The sequence below is a fragment of the Lissotriton helveticus genome, chromosome 7 (genome assembly GCF_964261635.1).
Source record: "Lissotriton helveticus chromosome 7, aLisHel1.1, whole genome shotgun sequence".
Lineage (NCBI taxonomy): Eukaryota > Metazoa > Chordata > Amphibia > Caudata > Salamandridae > Lissotriton > Lissotriton helveticus.
This window is the reverse complement of record NC_136068.1, coordinates 1,002,729,546-1,002,751,465: the sequence shown is the minus strand read 5'-3', so window position 1 is coordinate 1,002,751,465 and position 21,920 is coordinate 1,002,729,546. Positions and strand designations below refer to the sequence as shown.

Below are 21,920 nucleotides of genomic sequence, written 5' to 3'. Positions count from 1 at the left end.
ACCCTAGTGCCGCATTCTCGAGTTCAATATAATAAAAGAGCAAAGAAAGACTGCTTGACTCTTGTCTAATTCTCTTTATCGTATTTGTTGGAGACCCATTACATCCTACCTTTGCATGGATGGTCCTGTGCACACACCGGTGCTGCTTGTGGCTTTTGCATGGTTCAAGGGTCATTGCCGGGGGCTGTTCTATGAAAGTATCATCTATGAGGCACACTGTTCAATATTCCCGCCTCTTCCAGGGGGCTGTTGCATGGATCCAACTCGTATGCTCGTGGCTGATGCATGCATTCAATTCCCTTATGTATACATTTCTTTTGACTTTTAGGAAGATTAAATAAATAAGATTACATTTAGAGTAACTTATATAAAAGACTGCGATTACTTCCTCTTTCCTCTACCCTCATGTCATTCCCAAATCTCTTACAACCTTTGTTTCTCTATCAAAACGACTTGACTTTTGTTTTTAACATAGATTTGAAACATGAACCCCACTCACTGGGTTTAGAGGTCATGCGGGTGCCATTTTGTTCACTCTTCTCTGGATCTCTTCTAGAAAGTAAATATATTTATATATTAGGTCAACAGAGGTAGATCCAGTGACCTAGATGCATATTACCAATTACAGGATATTACCACCTCTTATGCTGATTACGCCTATATATGTTGGTGCTTTCCTCCATTGAAACGCTGCTTTGCCAAAGAGAGCCCATCAGGATGCTTTGCCTGTCCTGTGATCAACAGTATGCCAACCAGTCGATTGGGCTTGTAGAAGAAGACTGACACATACTGAAATCAGTTTATTTACCAACAGCGTGATGCGACTGAAGGACCCCACGTCAGACATGCCTGACATTAGACTTTCTCTGTCCTAGCCCCCTAGACTTTCAACTGGATTTGTTGGGAAATCTCCATTTGCGCTCCAAGCCAGACAACCTCTCTGCCTGCCTGATGCCATCTGCACACAGGCATGCCTTCCCTACTGGTACTTGTTTGAATGTCACTTTTAAAGACCTAGCAGAAGATCTCCTCATTGTATCCTTTAATTGATACCACAGGCCACCAATCTCTCATCTGCATGAGCCGGCCAGTCACTTTTTTGTTAATCTGTAACTCACATCACACACCACCCTGCAGTGAACGCCTTTGGAAACCTTTTCTATAGCATGTTGACGAAGACCTAGTTGTAATCCAAAAGCAATACATTATGAGTTTGTCATTCCGTCTTCTCTGAAGTCATACCAAATATTGTGAACTAACTTGACTTGATGCTGCGGTGGACCTACGGAGACTGGGGAATAACTCACTTTGCGCTTTCTGTCTTTAGCTTGGGGTGACCTTCCTTAGTTGGATGGTTCCCAGAGTATACCTGGTTGTTAAGGACCACAAGCGCACCACTTGTGGCTCTAATGTCTCTTTTTCAACATTTGCATTCGCCAGTTTACAACCTCTACACCAGTGGGGTGTTTTCGAAAGCTGACTAGCGTGGGTGGTGGAGTCTTTGGTCAAGTAGGAAGGGCCCACGGTAAATGAGGTTACACCAACCTATTGAAGAGCGGGCATCACCCAAGCTATTCCATGGATGAGAGTCAGAAGCAGATGGGAAAGGGTGGTGAAGGGAAGCCGATAAGGTAGAAGGGATGTGAACGCTGGAGTGGCTGGTGAGTGTGTGGCACAGAATATGTGAACAGGTTGGTGAGGTAATAGTTCATCAGCTGTGTGGGATGATGGTGTGTGTGGATTAGGGCAGAGGGTGGACCATCTTGATGTAGGTGGTGAGGGCAAGCAGCGGGCGAGTGCAGGTGTGATGGGTGGAGAGTGTGGAAGGGGTGTGGTTGAGAGGAGAAGGAGAGGAATTTGGAGGAGTTGCAATAGCTGGTGTGAAAGTGAAACGTGGAAGGAATGTGAGTGTGGACAAGGAACATTTCAAGTGACGTTTGGATGGTGTGTGGGGGTGCGAATGGAGGTGGAGGATGTGGGGTATACAGAAAAGAATGGTGAGTGCTAAAAGCCTTTGAGAAGTGATGCAAAGGGGGACATAGGTCGTGGAGGTATAGGGTATGTGATTGAGGGTACGTATGATTAAGCAGTTGGCCATTTTTTAGGGTGCGAGAAGAGGCAGAGTGCCTAAACAAGGATTATGGGGTGTTGGCGGTGGGGTGGGGTGGGAGCGGGATATTGAGGATGAGGATAGGGAATGAATGATGACATGTAGGGTGATGTTGTCAGGGTGAGGCAGACTGTGGCCAATGTTTTAAACTGAATTTGAGTGGGATGAAAGCGGAGTCATAAGAGGAGAGTGGGCAGTCTACCTAGAAAACGGGAGAAAATGAATCAAAAGCAGGTAAGAAGGTATAGCAATAAAGGTGTATTATGCGGATACGAAGGAAATGGGAGAGGAAGGCAGAAACGTCGTGTATGAAATGAATGAGTTGGGACAATGGTGAGTAGTACAGAGGGGAAGCCCTCTTAAGACAGTGAGGGAAAAGTGATAGAGTGCTTTTATAAAGACACAGTTGTGGGTTCCTTGGGTTGAAAGATGCTGAATGATGCTCAGGTTCTTCAGGCTGAGGTGTGGTGTGTTCATGTCTGGGTGGGGTCAATGCTTAGTGTTTGGCGGCAGGCGGTTCAGGGAAGAGGCAGAAGAGGTGAGTGGAGGACGAAGGCTGAAGTGCTGGGAGGATATAGGGTAGTGTTTGGTGAGAAGTAGGACTTATATTGAGGGTCGAAAGTTGATAATGGGCAAGTGGGTTGCATAAGGATAAATGATAAATGGGGGTATGGTGCAAAGTGTAATGCATGAAGTGGTGAAAAAGCAAATGCACAAAGCATTGTGGACTTCACATAGTATTACACATTTTATTATAAATTGCACTGAATGTTTACACATTAATGTAAGTTCATTTTGTTATCTGGAAACTGTGTTTCCAGACATTGGCCTACGTCTTTTCATAGTTCATACTTTATGGTGACTAGAAATGAAGTATCAGGCAATTTAAGTAACTCTTCTCTTCTGGTTGGTGCTGCTTCCTTGTGTCAATCTGGATATGATTGGAGATCTTGTGGTTTACTTTGTTAAACAAATTTGCTATATTACCATGTGAACATTATATTACCCAGAGACTATATGTCCTCTTGTTACACCACCTCTTCTCACCTGCGAGGTGTTGGATTCTAGCGAATCTCTGCATGTATTCATGTACATTGAGTGTGCGACTTTCATTGGAGGAATCGACTTAGATTTTGTTTTAAGTGCATTTAATGTTTTTTCTGCGCCTGGCGGTAAATTTCGCACACCTCTGATGTTGAAGTAAAGCATATGTCATGTAGTTAAGGTGAAAAGACACACAGGTCCAAATACTGGTTGAATGCCAAAATGGACTTCATTGTCAACACTTTCCATCTAACAAGCCCACTTGCAATACCCATAAATGTACAGAATTTGATCACACTGGATAGAACCTTCGCACCCTTGTGCAAATAAGAGAAAACCAGAGCGAAATAGTCAGAAGAGCGCTGCCGACTCAACAGCATTCTTCTCACTCCATACCAGCCAACATCTTGAAAATTCAGATACCATTTTCTTAACAAATGTTTCATGACGTTCAGTTAACCATTGCATCAATGACTCAATGACAAAGCACTGGCAAAGCCAATCGTCTTGCTTTGCCAATACTTATTTGCTGCTATTAGATTTGGCAGTGTTTATTAAATTAAGCTGCCATTAGCAGAGCCAATAGTGGCACAGGCTGTCTTAGAAGTGTATTTTTGATACTGCTGAAATAGTGATCATTCTGTGCTCAGTTACAATGCGCCTGCCATCTTGAAAAATTAAGAAATAATGTTCAGCCATTCTGAAACATTCTTTTTTATGTATTTTCATATTTATATACATTGTAACATGTTGCATCACACAACGTGGTGGACATCTTGGAAGTATAAAGAACATCTTCAGATTGATGACTGCCACTGCTGGCTTTGCCAATGCTTGTGTAATTTTAAAAGCACCTACTATTGGCAACGTCAAGAAAGACTAGCAGTGGGTAGTGAGTGTTTGGTGGGAAGTGAGGGAGAGAAACACAGTGGAGTGTAGAGAGAGTTGGGGGAAGGGTGAGGGTGACCCTGAACAGCAGCAGTGCTTAGTGTCGGAGGGAGGGGAAATATATTACTTGGGTATGGGGAAAGCATCATGAAAGCATGCTTGATCCGTGAAGGAGAGAGAGAGAAAGAGTGAGTGAGAGAGAAAGGAGTAGGACATACACTTCAATGGAGTAATAAAGCACAAATGATGATGAAAAAGTTGTTCTCTGATGTAAGCGGTGGAAGCATACACTCAAACAGTCAAGACAAAGGTGAAACCTAAATTCTCCGGAGGTGGGATAAACACAAGAATAGGAAGCAAAGCCAAGGAACCATGAGCAGCAAAGTGAAACAGACAAAGAAGCCAAGACACCCACGGGTATAAGTTGCGCTTTATAAATCGCAAACATAAATAAATAAAGAAATAAATAAAGAAGCCATCCAATCATGAGGAAATATGAAGCCCGGTCTAAGAGGTATAGATGTACTGATTAGAAGGATGCCTGCAACAGTAGGATTTGTTGGTCATGGTTCCATAGTTGGCCCTGTCATTTGATTTTAGAGTTTAGAGGAGAGGATTGATTTTAAGAGCTTTGAATTGATCTGGAATGTGCCCTCTTTGAAGCAAGTTATTGAGCACGCAGGAATCAGAAGTGTTCTGAAGAAGTGGTGGGGGTGAGAATGCTCTTGATTGTGACTTGATGCACATGGTAGCATGCAGTCAGACCTGCATCCTCAAAGAACACACATGTGGCGGCTCGGGACATGCCTTCGAGAATATTCATTGGGTTTGAGCCTTGATGGATAGCGGCTTTGGCCTCATAAGTCCATCATATAAATATTAGTACCCCAAACTTGTGTCCTCATTCCCTCATCCCGTCCTGTCGAGCAAGAACCCACCATGCAACAGCCTGACATCATTTCCTACTGAGTGTGACATCTGCCTGAACCGGAAAGGGCGATAAAACAGATGTGTTGCTAATGAATGGAGGTAGGGTCAGCCGCCGGTCAACGGGCCCAACAAGCGGACAATTCCCAATAGTCTGAGAATGAATTAAAAGATCGACAGTTTCTGCTGTGCAATAACCTTAATGCTGGTGCTAAAAGCAAAGGGTGATTAAATATTGGCTATTTCAAAATACTGAGTGTTCTTGGCAAATCTGACAATAAACGAAATCTCCCCTAACTAAAAAGCCCTGCCAGGGTTTTTTTCCCCCATGGTCTTTGAAAACGAATCACTCTCTAAAATAACAAGCAGATTTCAACAACATTTTGATCCAAATTGTAAGTGCTTATGGCAACTGTGTTTTTTAATGAGTTCCCCTAAAGAGGATGAGTGTGCCAAGCAAGGCACGTGTTCTGCGGTTCACTGTGCCACAGGAACTCATGCTGAGATCACACAAGGAGCAGATGTGACTGTAGCTTCTTTTATTCCCGACTGAGGGAAGAGGACTGGCCGTTCTAGTTGGACAATCCCTTCCAGGTCAGGACCAGGACTGATTTGCATATGATTTGTCCCTGTATAGAATGGAACAGAGAGCAGGGAACGCTGACCTGGAAAGTGCCTCAGAACTACCAGAGGCTGAGTTTAATTCAAGCATTCAGTCCATCACTTTTTGTGTTTTATTGCAGTTTGGCAGCAGCGACAGTAGCTGTCCAGGACATTGCTTTGCTGTCTTCATTAAGTGTAGATAGGGCACAGTGGAGGAAAGAAGATTCTTGGATTCCCTTGACTGCTCTGTTTCCCTTCCTCTCTGCATTTCCCGGTTCTTCTCTCCCTGCCCCCAAGGATATAGTTCCCCATTTGTAAAACCTTAACACCGCTCTTGCGTCTGCTGCTTCCTTCACAGTCGGTGAAAACAAGCCGGAACAAGGCCCAGCCAAAGGCAGGTAGTCACAATAAATGCACCAGGCGGGCTGGAAGATGTTATACTTGTTAAGTGTGATCATTTGTCATTTGAAATTCCGTTTTGTTTTCCAGTGCCTGCACACAGGCATGGCTTGCACTGATAAAAGCAACTACATTAAAATTTCAAATCAGACATTGCACTGTGTAAGAGAGGCAGAGAGGTTTTGGGAGGAGACTGGCGGGAAGGTGCGGGAATGGGGGACAAGAGAGACAGAACAAGAGGAATAGACAACTGGAAGTTTCTTTCGCATACACATATAAATATATATGTAGCGAAACGAGTCATGGAGGACACTTGCCCACCACTTTGTATGCCGAAAATAAAGATTGCACTGCTTGCACACTGAAGATGTTCGGGAATCCGTAATTCCTGTGGGAGAAGCTCTAAGAGGTCCGTGCCTGTGTGGTTCCGCCCTGTATTTGGTGGTCAGGAACTGTTTATATAAATATATACATATACACACACACATACAGACAAAGGGGCACATGCATCAAGATAAGGAATTGCGATTCCTTAATCACGATTTTTAAGGAATTGCCATTTAGGAGATGCGATTTCTTATGCATGTAGGAATCGAAAAAATTGCGATTCCTACACATTCCCTATTAGCTAATCGCAAATTGGGATTCGCTATTAGGGAATGCATTCCCATTAAATCCTATGCCCAGAGGCCCATAGGAATGAATGGGTAAGCATTTGCAATGTGCGAGTACCAAATAGGTAAACGCAAATTGTGAATGCAATTTCAGGGGTGCTATGGTACCTAAAGCCCCCCTGATGCACCCCCAAATCAAGTAAGTGTGCGCCACATGGCACTTTGAAAAGTGCAATTCTTTGCATTTTTCTAAGGATTTGCAAGTTACCATCAACTTGCCATCAACTTGAAGTTGATGGTAATTTGCGAATCCTTAATGCAAAGTCTCATTTTTCAAATTCTTTATGCATTGCATTTAAGGAATCTCAAATTGTGATTCCCTAAATGCATTCGCCAAATAGTTAATCGCAAAAATTGTGATTACCTATTTTGCAAATGCTTTTTGTTTTGATGCATCGGAAATGCCTTTTTACTGGTCGCAGACGGGTCAATTCTGCGAATCAGCCCGGTTGAGGTAAATAGCTTGATGCATGTGCCACATAGAGAGCACATGACAGAGAGAAAGAGATATAGAAAAGAGACAAAAGAGAAGAAGAAAGAAGAAAAAGAATTGCCATAAAACAGAGGAGTGAGCATATAAAGACAGGAGGAATGCATAGAGCTATAAGCAGTTATGTATGGAGTGGTGTGCAGAAAGAGTCACGGAAAGAGAAGAATGTTCGCACTTTAGAGAGAAGGAGCTAATACCAGAGTGGGGACAAGCTAGAAAGAGAATGTAGTCAAAGGGGTAAGAGTAGAAAGGTTATAGGCAAGTGGCTGACAAAGAAAGGGCAAGTAGACAGACATTTCATTTAAGGAACACAACCCGTTGCTCTAGAGGTGTGACGAGTGGGCAGGAAATATTCTTGTGTTGAGAACTAGAAGAAAACAGGAAACCAAAATCCAGCCAAGGCTCTTTAGGGAATAAGTAGTTTTACAAACATATTGGCTGTGGTGATGGGTCAAATGCAAGTGTTAAGCTGGGACATGATTTCACTACTAGAAAAAAACCAGATCTGAGGAAGATGATACAAGAGGCGAAAGAAGATTTAATTCAGGAGAATAATTTAAGGCCTTGGAAAATAAATACATGTGGAATCATGGCACCATATAATATGATTTACAACATTCTTTTCGATTTTTAGTGGAAGAGGTGTGGCGTAGTGCCCAGGGTGTCTGACTCCGGACCACGGGGTTCACGGTTCGGTGCCGGCGGCAGGTTCGCCCAGCACCATGTGACTCTGGGCAATAGCTCGCTTAATCAACCCAATGGCCCCCAGCGCCTTGACACCCTCGGGTAATTGTACGCTTTACAAATACTGGATTTCATTTAATTTAAACTCATCTAATCACTTTATCGACCCTTTACCCAATGATCTTCAAGATCAAAACTGCTATTCTCCCCTTATGGTCTAAGGTTGTAAATGCCTTGCTACATCAAGGTACTATCCCTGAGTGCCAAAATGTAGGGCAGGTAACTCCAATAAAAAAAAAAATCTAATGCAGATTGTTCAGAACTTCCGCCCTATCTCCAACATCCTGATTCTGGCAAAGTTGCTGGAATAATATGACCAGATCCAACTTTGCAACCACAAAAATAACTTTCAACTCTTTGAACAACATCAATCTGGCTTTTGTCAAGGTCACAGGACTGAAGCAATACTCACACACCTTGTGGATGATATATTAAAAATGCTGGACCTAAATGAAACATTTAGGTCCAGCATGACCGATCTTCTACTTTTGACATTTTCAAATATTACAGTCTACTGAACCTACTTGAATGGACGATGGACTTATCAGGGACTTCACTGCAATGGTTTACTTTATTCCTCCATAACAGAACCTAAAGAGTCAAAGTTAATCAATCCCTTTCTCAGCCTTTGTGGTCACCCTTGGGGTTCAGCTGGGATCCACCCTCCCACCCATTCTCTTCAATTTATTTTTAGAACTTCTAGCAGACTCCTTGAAATCTGCTAACATTCATTATCGCATGTATGCAGATGACATTCAAGTGTATCTAAAAATCTCCTTCACAAAAGACATCATATCCCTCAGGTCTACTTTACAAATCACTCAACATTGGCTTACTGGCAACCATCTCAAGCTCAACACTGCCAAAAAGAAATTCCTCCGCATTACTCCTCCGAACCACATTCCCACGATCGACCTTTGGATGAAGCAACTAACAGCCCTCAACTGTTCTCCTCACATTATAGACTTCGGAATTACATTAGACAAATACCTGAATATGCAGTATCACATCAGTATTGCCAGCAATTGAGTGAATTGCCAGATGATGAGCATTTTAAGGAAACATAAACCCTTCCTTCCGCAGGACGACCTTAAGCTTGTGGCCCAAGCTCTTGTGTTGCACAGGTGGGACTATAGAAGTGCCACACTATGCGTCCTACCTAGATACAAGCTGGCCCCTCTAAGAGACTCCCTTAATACTGCTTACAGACTTGTCACTGGAACAAAAAAAAATAATAACATCTCCCCAGCTCTTAAATCCCTGAACGGGCTCCCATATGAGGCAAAAATATAACTAAAGATTGTGTGCATGACTCATAAAGCCCTATATTTCAATTCCCTCAAGTATTTGGCACAAAAGCTAGAACTATCGGGGAATGCAGATCTTCGCAAAGTGATAGCTCCCTTCTAATGAAACCACAGAATTTCCATAAAACAAAAAGGTGCTACAGAGCCTTCTCTGGTGTCGCCCGAAGATTTGGAACTCTCTGCCTCAGATGTCCGCCTAATTTCATCTAATGCCTTCTTCAAAAAAGAAGTGAAAACATTTCTGATCAACAAGTTTTTGTCCTAAGATCAAATCTTTTGTTTAATAATTGTATACCTGCCTCTTATTCATTTTGACTACTACATTGTTGACTCCCCGTAGAGGTCAAGCTTATTATTTTGTTTATCCTCAATGTTTATTCTCCACTCGTATATGTGACTAGTTTTGTTCTCACTCATATGTTCCACCTCCCCTTCATGTAAAGCGCTGATACCCTCTAGGGAAGAGGTCTTCAAACTGTGGGGCGCGCCCCCCTGGGGGGGCGTGGATGGGTTCCCAGGGGGGCGTGAATGCCTCTGCAATTGCATGTAAATGAAGATGGCCTGGAAGTGCGGCGATGTTTATTTGCTGCATTTCCAGGCTGTCTTCATTTACTTTGAGCCCTTTTGAGAACGGTGATCAGCATGCCATGGGGGCGGAGGTCAGGAAGTGTGCTGGCAGGGTCAAGAAAGGTTGCTAAAAACAAAAGCCATTTATGTATTTTTATGTATGCCCCATTTCAATTCCTGACCTATGAGAATTGCTCAAGAATGAAAGAAAACCACCTGATGCCACATTCCTTGCCCCAGCAATTTTCAAAGTATCAATAAAAATGCCAGGATAACTCCAGTGATTAATGTTCTTTCTGGGGAGAGACCAGAGCTTTGTCTGGAAGTTGAAGTTTCTTTAGACTCATAGCACAGAAGGTTAATATGCCTGCTGCACAGAACATGCCCAATTCAGATCACAAAGTACATACACTATAAAGAGGTCAATGGGTCATGGTTTTTCTCAGAGAGATAAGTTAAAATATTAATAAATAGCTGAGTGCTATTAACTGTCATCAAAGAGCTGCCTGCAAACTGCAAGGAATATATTACAGCTACATATTTTTTTGTTCAGTTTTTCCTTATCCTAGTATTGCAAAAAGGGATCATTTGGGTAGAAATCAAGTCTTCTTATTAAAGAAAACCACTCACAATGGGGTTACATTTTAAATTCTTAATTTTTGCTTTTCCAGACCAAGGACTCTTAAACTATACTGCCTACCAGTATGCATGACATGTGACTCCTACAACTTGTAGGCCACTGTCTTATGTAACATTTCCCATACACGGATTAACACTTGTATGATTGTCTCCGTGCAACGTGTGTGATGTAACGTGTTCTGACACCTTAAACTGGTATGAGTGGCGCTATAAAACTAAATTAATCTAAAAGACAGTGGTAATGGAGACTTGGGGGGCATTGTCAAATGGTGGTAGTGAGGGAATCCGTAGCGAGGTGGTCATTGGGGGGAGGGGGGCGTCATTAAACATTGTCGCACAGGGTGCCACCAGGACTAAGACCGGCCTGGAGGCCTTTATTACAGAAATTTCCTTAGTCCCGAATCTTGTGGTAGCACTTTTTTCTGCTTGAATCATGATTATAAGAAATGTGGTAATTACAGAACAACAGTGTTGGTAAATTCCATTGTTATTTCCTATGAGGTTTAAATGCACACCACACAGGAAGGGACTTGCAGGGCACTCGGTGGATTGGTAGGTACTGCCCTCTTCACCCCGGGAGTGGTAATTGCTTCACAGCACTGAAATTGTTAAAGGGGGTGGGAATTGTTTAGCGGCCAAGGGAATAGTTAATGTTTGTTTGAGTGCTGTGAGGACATATTAATCTGAGCGGCAATAAGCAGATGTTTTTTTTTATTGTACCTGAGCTCAAACGGCCTTATGGCAACAGCAACAAGGTGTCCGTGGTGATCCAATCCCAAAGTATGTTTGGGAGATTAAATGGCTGCTGAGTCCATGTTCAACATATTTAAAAAAACATGGCAGAAGACCACAAAAGAAGTGAATTGTGCAGCAAAATAAACCGCAACATACATAGAACTAGGTTCACTTAAAAACACAAGTGTGCAACAAGAATGTATTTGTCTTCCTGTACTGCACAATAAAGCAGAACTATCGAAAAGACATAAATCTGTCCTCCAGAATAGAATGTTTGTAAGTAATAGTTTACAGGACTGAAGAATTGGATATGCAGTACTATGCAGCAGATGATGGATTACGTAGCAAATGCGGTAATATAAGTGGCCTTTTTTTTCTTTAAAAAGGCCTTTCATTAGTGATGCAGGTACTGCTGCCAGGTGTGTAAGTGGCTACTGCTGATTATCAATAACTACGCAGATGCAGAAGAACTGGGGCCCATGGGTTTGTGGACCTTTGCAGAAAAAAGGGAGACATACTGTGGGAGCTTTATGTTTTTTCTGAATGGGACAGAGAACCTTATTCAAAATCGGAGTGATGGGCAGGAATGGTGGGGAAGAGGTGAAAGATGTAGAGGAGATAGCCTGCTACTCAGGACTGCTGTTATCAATAATATAGCAGGTGTAGTTGCATTTGGGTCCAAGAGTGTGAGGGGCTACAACACCCCAATAATGGGGAGCAGTATTTTTGGGACCACACATGTCTTTGTTTGATGCATTTGCTGTTTTATATGTACCATACTTAGTGTGGTTTATGAGCTATAGAAAAAGTATTCCTGAATTCATCTCATAAGCCCGTCGCTTGCACACAGTCATGTCCCTCCCGCTCCACCAATCATTGCCTTAAAGGTTTGCAGGGGGGCCCGACCTCAAACCATTTTGCTTAGGGGGGGCTCGGAGCAAAAAAGTTTGAAGACCTCTGCTCTAGGGTCATGTTTGCACTATATAAAATGTTATAAATAAATACTATTTCAAAGCTACAAATTGTTTTTCATCCGAAAATGTAGTTATCTTCTGTTTTCTTCAGGCAGTCACATCCCCTCAATCCCTGAAAAAAAGCATTGTCTTTCTTTTCCCTACATATTTCCCTATCCTTGTAGACATGCAAAAAACTAGGATGGGAAATATACACAGGGAGGTTTACAATTATGAGCCAACTATTGAGATGAATAAATGGACATGGAGTAAAAGACGTTTGGGGTGTAACCAAGTTCTCTTAGAGAATTCATTGATTAAAAGAACAACAGAGAAGTCAATAAATCTAATATGAAATCTTTATGAGATGTAAATCAATGAAGCCTAAACCAGTGAGAATTGTCAACCATAACATTTTATTTTTATGCCCTTGCGAAATAAAAATGATGCCTGTGTAATATCAGGAATTTCCCGGAATGCTTGTTATGTTAAATTCCCCAAATTAAGCCATTTGTGGCAACATTTTAGCCAGGAACATGAGAAGAACACAAACAACCCGAGAGTAAGCACCTGTTGTATGCAGCAGTTTTTTTTTTTCATACTACTTTTATTTAGCACGAAATTCATCCTTGAGACAGAAATTGACGCGAGGACACAGTTTGTACTAAAACATAGCACTAAATTATGGACTTGCATTCTGTGTAATTACGGGATATTTCAAGAAACTTTCCCCAAATTTCACCTATTTGCATGAAAGCAAATTACCCAAGTTTCTACTACACAGAGGCATTGTGCAGAAGAAGCAGCAAGAACGTGTTGTATCTCACCCAAGATCAATGGATGTAGGGCTTGCATCAACAAATTCCAGAGTTTTGGTCTTTGCTAATAAGGCCTCTCTTGGCAACTTTGCCCTATCATTGCCAAAGGTTATTTGACAGCAGACTCTGACACCCACCACTATATTCATTAATATTTATGTCCACCACCATTCAACATAACTTTGGCAGGAGTAGTATATATATATATAATTGTTTTAAGTCACGGCTGCTACCTGGAAGCTGCAGTGGGGCTGGTGGGGGGATCAGGTTAAACAAAAAAAATCACCTACCTACCAACCGGCCAGTTGGCCGGCTGCTGCCGCCTCTCGTGCATCCTCTTCCTGACTTCTTGGGAGAAACAAGAAGCAGGAAGCACCAGGGCTCCAAAGCTCCCCGCAGCCAGATTTGTCTGAGTGCCATGACACAGCGCTCAGTCTTGAGCTGGATGGGTGGGCATGTTCTCCACGCAGGCTGTAATGCAGCCTTCTTGGAGAACAAAAAGTGAGCATGGCTGTTATGGGTGGCCCGACTCTTCTCCTGCTCTGCAGCCCTGCCCTTCCCCCTCACGCAAGCTGCGGCAGCATGTGTGACTGGGTGGCCATCTTGCGATGGCCACCCAGTCACACATGCAGGAGGACAAAATAAAATTATAACAACATTACGTTATCATTTTATTTTTTCCATTCTTTTGCTGCTTCAGGGCAGTGGGGCGACGCTCCTTCGCCTTAGCTGATTGTTTTTCACTTGGCGTGATGGCCCGGTTTCGATATGTGCCACATTTCTGGCCTGTGGATTTTGTAATAATGGATGCCTTTCAATGCCAAGATTAGGTTTCTTCTCCATGCCCTTCTATCCATACCTCTCGTTGACAAGGTACGGGGAAGCAGAAGTGTGAAACATCCCCTTGGCTGTGGGGAACCTGCAGGTTTACAGAGAGAGGTACGCCTAATCTCTCAGTCAGTGTTATGGGATGGTTCCTCTATTGTAGTAAAACCGTAATCCAGAGACCTCGTCCACTTTCTGGTGTCGTGTTAACCACCGTGTCGTTTTTTTTAAATTGCTCTGCAATAATATTGCATTCACTAAGAATGTATTGTAGAAGGAACTGCATCCAGAGATGCTAGAGATACTAACCGTGACTATATGTTGGTAGTCTAGATCAAGGATATGATACGATTACAGGCCCCTACAAAAAAAACACAAGATTTCGAAATACAACCCTGGTAGGCAGGGCCGGACTGGGAACCAAAACCGGCCCTGGCAAAGTGCTCGGCCGACCCCCCGACCCTGGGCGGGAGGGGGGCGAGCGCATTGCCAGGGCCGCTTTTCAGCCGATTTTGTTACAGGGCCGATTTTCCAGCTATGCTGCAAAAACGGCTCTGCAACAAAAACGCCCCCCAGGGCCCAAAACCGGCCCCCACCCTTGCAGCCGACCGGGGGATTGCCCGGTGCCCACAACGGCCAGTCCGGGCCTGCTGGTAGGTAAGAGTGAGCTTAAGGTGAGGGACCAATAGAGAAACAAAAGAGTAAGGAAAGTTTAAAAGAAATACAGGAACAATGAAGGGAAAAAAAGAAGAAACACAGTGGAGGAAAGTGATCCAAATAAATATCAAAATACAGAAAGGGAAAAGTAAGAACACTCTTAAGGTAGATGACCATTGGAACGGTGGAAACAATGTATTGGCTTCTCGTGAGAAAGACCAACCTTCAATGCCAGCTGAACTGCAAAAGAATGAAACATCTTTCCCTAAACTTGAGGGCAGCCGTGACTGAGGAGAGCACAGTTCATATGGGCTACACTGCTTGGGAAAACCACCTCACAACCAGCATCTGATCTCACTCTGTTGCTATTCTCCAAGTTCAGTGGGGCACTTGACGGAACAATGCCTCTCTCACTACCAGCTTGCCCTCCTTAGGATCATCGTCCTGCAGTGGCAAGAGTGTCCACACTTAGCACTTCGACTCCTCCCCCACCCGCAGAGGAGCCTGGCTGACATGGAAACCAGGAGATTTCAAGACAAGCTGGTTCCATTGAAAGTCCATATGGATAGGACCGACTCTAGTCTGTGCCTGGCAAAGCCCCAGTTGCAATCTCCCCACTTCTCCACAGGTCAATCACCTCGACCTAGAGTGTTCAAATGAGACACCTGGTGTCACATATGTCTTGACACCCCAACACATCTCAGTCCTTCTATCTAGGACAAGCCGACAAATGCATCAGGGAACAGAGGTAGGGAGCAGGTACTCACAGGTGTATGTCATCTCAAAGCTGTCGCTGATGTTCACAATATCAATTTGTGGTAGCAGTTTCGGAGGTTCCATGAGCTGAGAAAGCGCAAAGCGAAAAGCGGCATGTTCCTGCGACTGTTGGTTAGGAAATAGCCCCCCTGTATGGAGAACAAAAAGACATGAGTCACACAACCAGGAAGGTTGCCCACTCTGCATCATAAATGTCAATGCAAACCCCACATTCCTTAATGTAAACACACGGTTCTTCCACAACACTCCGCTCTTCTTCAATTCAAATTGAGATAGGTTTTAAGAGCACATTGATTTGGTCGTTGCTGGTAAGATAGATCAGTGGTTTAACGCGCCTGCTGCAGTGACACTTTTGTAAACTGCCTGTCATCATTCTGAGTCGTAAAATATGAGTGACAAATTAGCTAGGTAGTAGTAATCCTGTCACAAACTATGTTAGTTACATTGCTGCTCCAGACAGTGGATCGTTCCTAATTCAAGTATTAGTTGCTAGATAAGCACTTTGTACTATGTAGTGTGTGCTACATGTGTGCCACGCATTGTGTAAGTACCATGCTCTGGTATGAGGAATTTTCTGTCCCTTCAGTAAATGGGAGAGATGACCTGAGGTTATATGTCTGAATATGATTTACAAAAATACTATCCTATTGGGTCAGATTTTCTATTATTAACGCCAATGAGAGGATCATTCTCTAAATGATATTTAGAACACAATATTTTTGTCAGCCAAGATTTGGTCCACAATATTCTGGTTTCAATCCTTTACACAGGATTAGCTCTGAATAAATTAGGTCTTCAACAATATTTGTTTGAAATAATTTGGCACAGCGAAGGAAGGTGCAGTTACAAAAGAGTTCTTAGTCTCTCCTTGTGAGCGAGCTTGAGTTATGAGGAAGTGATACTGTACTCCTTTTCACTGGCACCCATTAGTTGTTCATCATTAGGATGTAGTCTACCTCACCTGGCTATGGGATGTGTGCCTGATTTGTCACAGTTTAGGTCGCAGAAATACAGATTTTTTACTTTACCCTGAGGGACACGCTTACCCACCTCCCTGACTAAAGCCTCCATAGCAGAACCAGGAGTGACTCCTCTGGTGGAGCAGAGGAGTGCCACCCCACGTACATTACCCCCAAAGCCCCAGAGATAAAACATAAAATGATAATTCACTGCCATTTTATTTTTCATCCCCCGTCCCGAACAGAGTATCAGGATGGGGCGATGTAGGCTGGGTGACATCAGCAGGGAGAAGGGTCAATGGACTGTTTAAAGGGTGCATGTCTTTTTGGCCAGCCGTCTTGTGATGGCCAGCCACACATGCACACATGCACACTTTGAACATCTGTAACCCAGCTGTCTTAAGCTGGGTTACAGCAAGTGTCTCCAGAGTGTTGTGGAGTGCCGAGTGAGACCACTCCCTCCAATCAGGGTGCTGTTCTCATGCTGCATGACAGCAGCACCAGGATTGGTCAGCAGAGTTTCCTGGTTGCCAGGCTGCTGTTGAAGGAAGAAGATGTTCCGTGCATAGGACATTGTTATCAACTTCAGGTAAGGTTTTTTAAATATTAATGTTGTGCCGCCCCCCACCCCGATAGATGCCAGCCGCCACTGAGCAGAACCCTTTCTTCTAGCTAGAGTGGAATGAGCCTGGTTAAAGTTTGCTAGCTGTAACCTGTATTCAAAGGGCTGAAGTCTTAGAATGTTTGTATTCAGGGTAGGTTCAATGTACTTTGGCACCCAACACTTGGTACTTTTTTGCATTTTTTTTGTTTGCGCTTTCTGCTCCAGATATACTTAAAAGCACTCCAAGGTTACGTGTTGGTGGTGCGTTAGCTATTTAGCAGCCTAAGGATATGCACAGATTGCTGTGTAGCCCACTAGTCGCATACTGTGTTTGTGACCCTGAAAATTTGTTTTGTGCTTTGTCACCAGCCAGATCTTCAAATACTGAGGGATGTTTGACTTTGTAACTGAAATGCATGTCCTCCTTCAGCCAGAGCCAGCTCCCCATCATTGCCTGGGAGAATGGAAAGTCATGGCAACGATGGGGGCCAGCATAAAACTAGTTTACCAGCTTAAAACTTTGAATTATGCCTCTGCACTAATTGCTGCTGGACAACTAACCATGTCCCCTCATTTGGGTGAACTAACCATGTCCCCTCATATGGGTGATACTTGACAAATCATGGACGAGTACTCAAAGAACTGCACCTCAACATACCTACGACATGTGCTTTTGGAGGTTGTGGCTGTCCTGTCTGTTTTCTGCCAGCTGAGACCAAGGCAGACACATTCTGCCTGGATCCTGGCTTTCTATGCCTGCTGAGAGGTTTGTCGTCACAGTGGAAGCACCCTCGGCACGAGGATGATTTCAGTGACCTGATCAGAATTGCCTGCGTATCAAGAGACGCAGCAACAGTTTCTGTAAGAACCCCCAAGTGTTTCAGTGGAAGAACAAATCAGATTTCTGACCTAAAACGCCACATTTGCCTATGTAAAAAACATATGGTGGTCATCATTTTTTTACATTCCAATATACCATGTAGGCCTTTGTAGAATCATATCACCGGAAAAGCGATAGCCATGTTTGTTTTCAGTCATGTGCTTTCATCTTAAACTGTTCTCTCTTTAGTAGTGTAGTGTATATTAAAGACATGTTCATTTTCAAAGAAATATACATGACTGTACATGAACCTTTTCAGAGTGTAATGTTGTCATATATTTTATCTGACCCAAGCTTGGCACTTCTTCTGAGTGACCCTTGACTGCTTGACCACAGTGCAAACACAAGGAGATCATGGACGGAGCACTGAAACTTTTCAAACACTCATCCCTAGTCACAGATCTGGATTTAATCCATCATCGTTCTATAGCTCACTTCGCCACCCCAGTTCAGAACCAGCCATATACAAATCAGTCTTGACCCTGTTCCTCGTGGGAACAGTTCGCCCCAAACTGCCATACCAGGTGTTCCTTGGACTGGAAACAAGCAACCAAGGACCAGTTTTGGGGTTTCACCCCTCATCAGCCAGGCTAGCTTCAATCCAGTGACGAAGTGAGCAAGGGACCCACGTCCGGGCATACCCTGCCAACTTAGGGCAAACAAAGCAACAGAAGGAGATGATGGACGGAGCCTGAAACTTTTCAGACATTCAGCCCCAAGCTTGACCACAGGGCCTGCTGCTACCACTGGAGAGTCAAGAAACCTAACAGAGCCTTGGCTAGATTTTGCAAGTAATATTATCAAGTTTTGTATCTGGTGGGAAGAGCAGGTGTCTCTGAACTTACATAATACTCAGCACAAGCCCCAGATCTGGATAAAAAACATATGACAGAATTTTTTGAGAAGATGAGGTAGGCTTGGCTGGGGTGTAGGTTCTGTGTAAGCATATAGTATGGTACTGGTTTCAGAATATATGGCAAGCTATGCGCCGCACAAAAACTTGATAATTGTAATTGAAAAGAGATCTGCTGCGCATTGCCAGTTATTAATCGCTAGAACATCGAGGACGCTCCTCATGAACATTAGATCTTACTTAATTTGATGTACACTTTTTGCTGTGGTCCATAGAAACCTCATAGCTTGAGGTTTGTAGGGACCACTGTGCCTGACATAAAAGTTTTACATCAGTCACTGTCAATAAAGTATTGTTACTCTTTTTCATGATCTTAAGGAGGTTTCACCTGGGACAAAATGGCTCGGCCAGCAGAAGGTGGGCCTTAGCCTTCTGGTAGGGAGTTCTACAAAGAGTCTTGAAACTGTAAAATGAAGATTTCTCTTATGCCGCTCCCTCCAGGAAATCTAGATAAGGCCCCCATGTGAAACATGTGTGAGATTAGCACAAGTCAAGGGCAGCATAGTTCTTGGTCCAGCCTAGATGAATAATACACAGGTCACCCAAATCGACCGCACCAGGATTCTTCGGTCTCTGGTAGCCTATTGTCCAGACCACAATCAAAACTCCTTCTTGAACTAAGAGGACCCTGCGACTGCAGTCTTGAGTGCAATATTCTATTGACCAATAGATGCCTTCAACTACTTTTCAAGGTTTGATAACTTGTTAGGACTTCTCTCATTCAAAAAGAACACACCTCAGCATATTGTAGTCTAAACAAAGGCCCATGTCACGTGTCGGAATGGGTATCCCTGAGTTCCTCCTGCAGTCTAACCTTAATTAGTGTATATGAGTAGGTGATGCTGGGCACCATAATGTGAGATGATATACAGACTGACCACTCCAGGAGCTGTCTATGCACGTGACTCAAAGTTGTGGGAATCGTCAGGATGAGCAAACAATCTCAGGATGGGCACATAATCTCCCACCGTGGGAAACAATCATCGTCCTTTTTTCCCCAAACCTACCTCCCATCACTTTACTTTGTGTGCATGACTGAGGGCTCAAAATACTGTGCAGTGGCTTTTATCACCACTTGTATCTACAAGATTCTCCTTTGCTAGATGTGAGACGCCCTCTCTAAACCATGACATCTCCACAGAAACTTTTAGGTGGCCATTTGTTTTACTCAATCAATTAATCATATTGTTTGTAAAGCGCACTACTCACCCGTGAGGGTCTCACAGCGCTGGGGTGGGGAATGTTGCTACTGCTTGAAAACCCAGGTCTTGAGGAGTTTTCTGAAGGTCAGCAGGTCTTGGGTATGCCATATGTGGATGGAGAGAGTGTCCAGGTCTTGGCGGCGAGGTGGGAGAACCATCTGCTGCCGGAGGTCACTCTTCGGAAGCGGGGGACTGTGGCGAAGGTGAGGTCGGCGGAGCAGAGCTGGCGGGTGGGGGTGTAGAAGCTGAGTCGTCTGTTGAGGTACATTGGTCCAGTGTTGTGGAGTGCCTTGTGAATGTGGGTGAGGAGCTTGAAGGTTATTGTCTTGTTGACCGGTAGCCAGTACAGGTCTCTCAAGTGGGGTGTGATGTGGCTGTGGCGAGGGATGTCGAGGCTCAGGCATGCAGAGGCGTTCTGGATGCGTTGGAGCCGTCTCAGGAGGTTGGCTGAGGCTCATGCGTAGAGGGCGTTTCCATAGTCCAACCTGCTGCTGACGAGGGCCTGGGTAACCGTTCTTCTCGTTTCAGTGGGGATCCACTTGTAGATCGTGCGGAGCATGCAGAGGTTGTTGAAGCAGGAGGAGGAGACGGCGTTGCCCTGTTTAGTCATGGAGAGGGTGGAGTAGAGGATGACCCCAAGGTTGCGTGTGTGGTTGGTGCGCTTTGTAGCGGTTCCCAGTGTGGTCGGCCACCAGGAGTCGTCCCATGCCAAAGGCGTTGATCCGAGGATGAGAACCTCCATCTTGTCCGAGTTCAGCTTCAGTTGGCTGTTCCTCATCCATTCAGCGATGGCCTTCATTCCTTCGTGAAGGTTGGTTTTGGCAATGTGGGGGTCCTTGGTGAGGGAGAGGATCAGCTGGGTGTCATTGGCGTAGGAGATGATGTTGAGGGTGTGCCGAAGGGCGACGTGTACGAGCGGTGCCATGTAGATGTTAAACAGAGTTGGGCTGAGGGATGAGCCCTGGGGTATGCTGCAGATGATTTTAGTGGCTTCAGAGCGGAAGGGGGGAAGGTGACGCTCTGTGTTCTGCTGGAGAGGAAGAAGGTGGTCCAGTCCAGGGCCTTCTCTAGGATCCCGATGTTATGGAGGCGTGTTCGTGGTGTGTGGTGGCAGACCGTGTTGAAGGCGGCTGACAGGTCCAGGAGGATGAAGGCTGCCGTATCTCCATTGCCCAGCAGGGACTTGATGTCATCGGTGGCGGCGATGAGGGCAGTCTTGGTGTTGTAGTTGCTGGGGAACTCGGACTGGGAAGGTTCCAGGATGTTGTTCTCCTCGAGGTCCATTGTTCATTGCCGGTCTTCCCGAGGACCTTTGCCGGGAACGGGAGCAGGGAGATGGGCCGGAAGTTCTTGAGGTCCTTGGGGTCCACCTTGGGTTTCTTGAGTAAGGGGTTGATCTCGGCATGCTTCCAGCACTCCGGGAAGGTTGCTGTCTTGAAGGAGGTGTAGATGACTTTCCGGAGATGGGATGCGATGGATGTGCTGGCTTTGTTGAAGATGTGGTGTGGGCATGGGTCTGACGGAGATCCGGAGAGGATGGTGTTCATGATCTTGATGGTGTCGTCGTTGTTGGTGTTAGTCCAGGAGAGCAGGTGGTTGGTGCGAATGGTGGTCGTGGGGGCGGAGGTCTCAGTGGTTGTCAGGGTGGTCGTAGCGTGGAAGCTGTTGTGGATGTCTGCGATCTTGCGGTGGAAGAAGGTGGCCAGCGAGTTGCACAGGACTTGCGAGGGTGGGATGTCATTGGTGTTGGAGCTGGTGTTGGAGAGTTCCTTCACGATGTTGAAACGCTCTTTGCTGTTGTGCGCGTTGTTGTCTAGGCGGTTTTTGAAGGAGGCCCTTTTGGCGGATCTGATGAGGTGATGGTGTCTGTGGGTGGCGTTCTTGTGGGCTGCATGGCTGTCTGGTGTTCGTTCACGGAGCCGGATCTTCTCCAGATTTCGGCAAGTTTGCTTGGAGGCCCGGAGGTCTTCTGTGAACCAGCTGGCTTTCTTGTTAGTGTGACTGTTGGAGGGTTTCTTGATGAGGGTGAGGGTGTTGGCGCAGTTGTTTCCACTCTCTGAGGTTGTGGGCGGTGGTGTCAGGGTCGATGGTGTCGGCGGGTGCGCTCTTGGTGAGGTTAGCTGGTCTTCGGTGACTTTGCTCCAGCAGCGGCGAGGCATCTGTTGGGTGTGGTGGTGGTGGTGGGTTTCTTGAAGGTGAAGTGGT

At 44.8% G+C, this 21,920-nt stretch overlaps 1 protein-coding gene across 4 annotated transcripts in view; it reads right to left on the bottom strand.

Moving 5' to 3' along the window:
• The window catches only part of GRIA1 (glutamate ionotropic receptor AMPA type subunit 1), a 559,324-nt gene that overhangs the window by 484,638 nt on the left and 52,766 nt on the right, over positions 1-21,920 (bottom strand). For all 4 annotated transcript variants that reach the window (XM_078653641.1, XM_078653640.1, XM_078653642.1 and 1 more), the window contains exon 2: positions 15,148-15,285. In XM_078653641.1, coding sequence (XP_078509767.1) covers positions 15,148-15,285 — 138 coding nt within the window. The remainder of the gene's footprint in view (positions 1-15,147; positions 15,286-21,920) is intronic.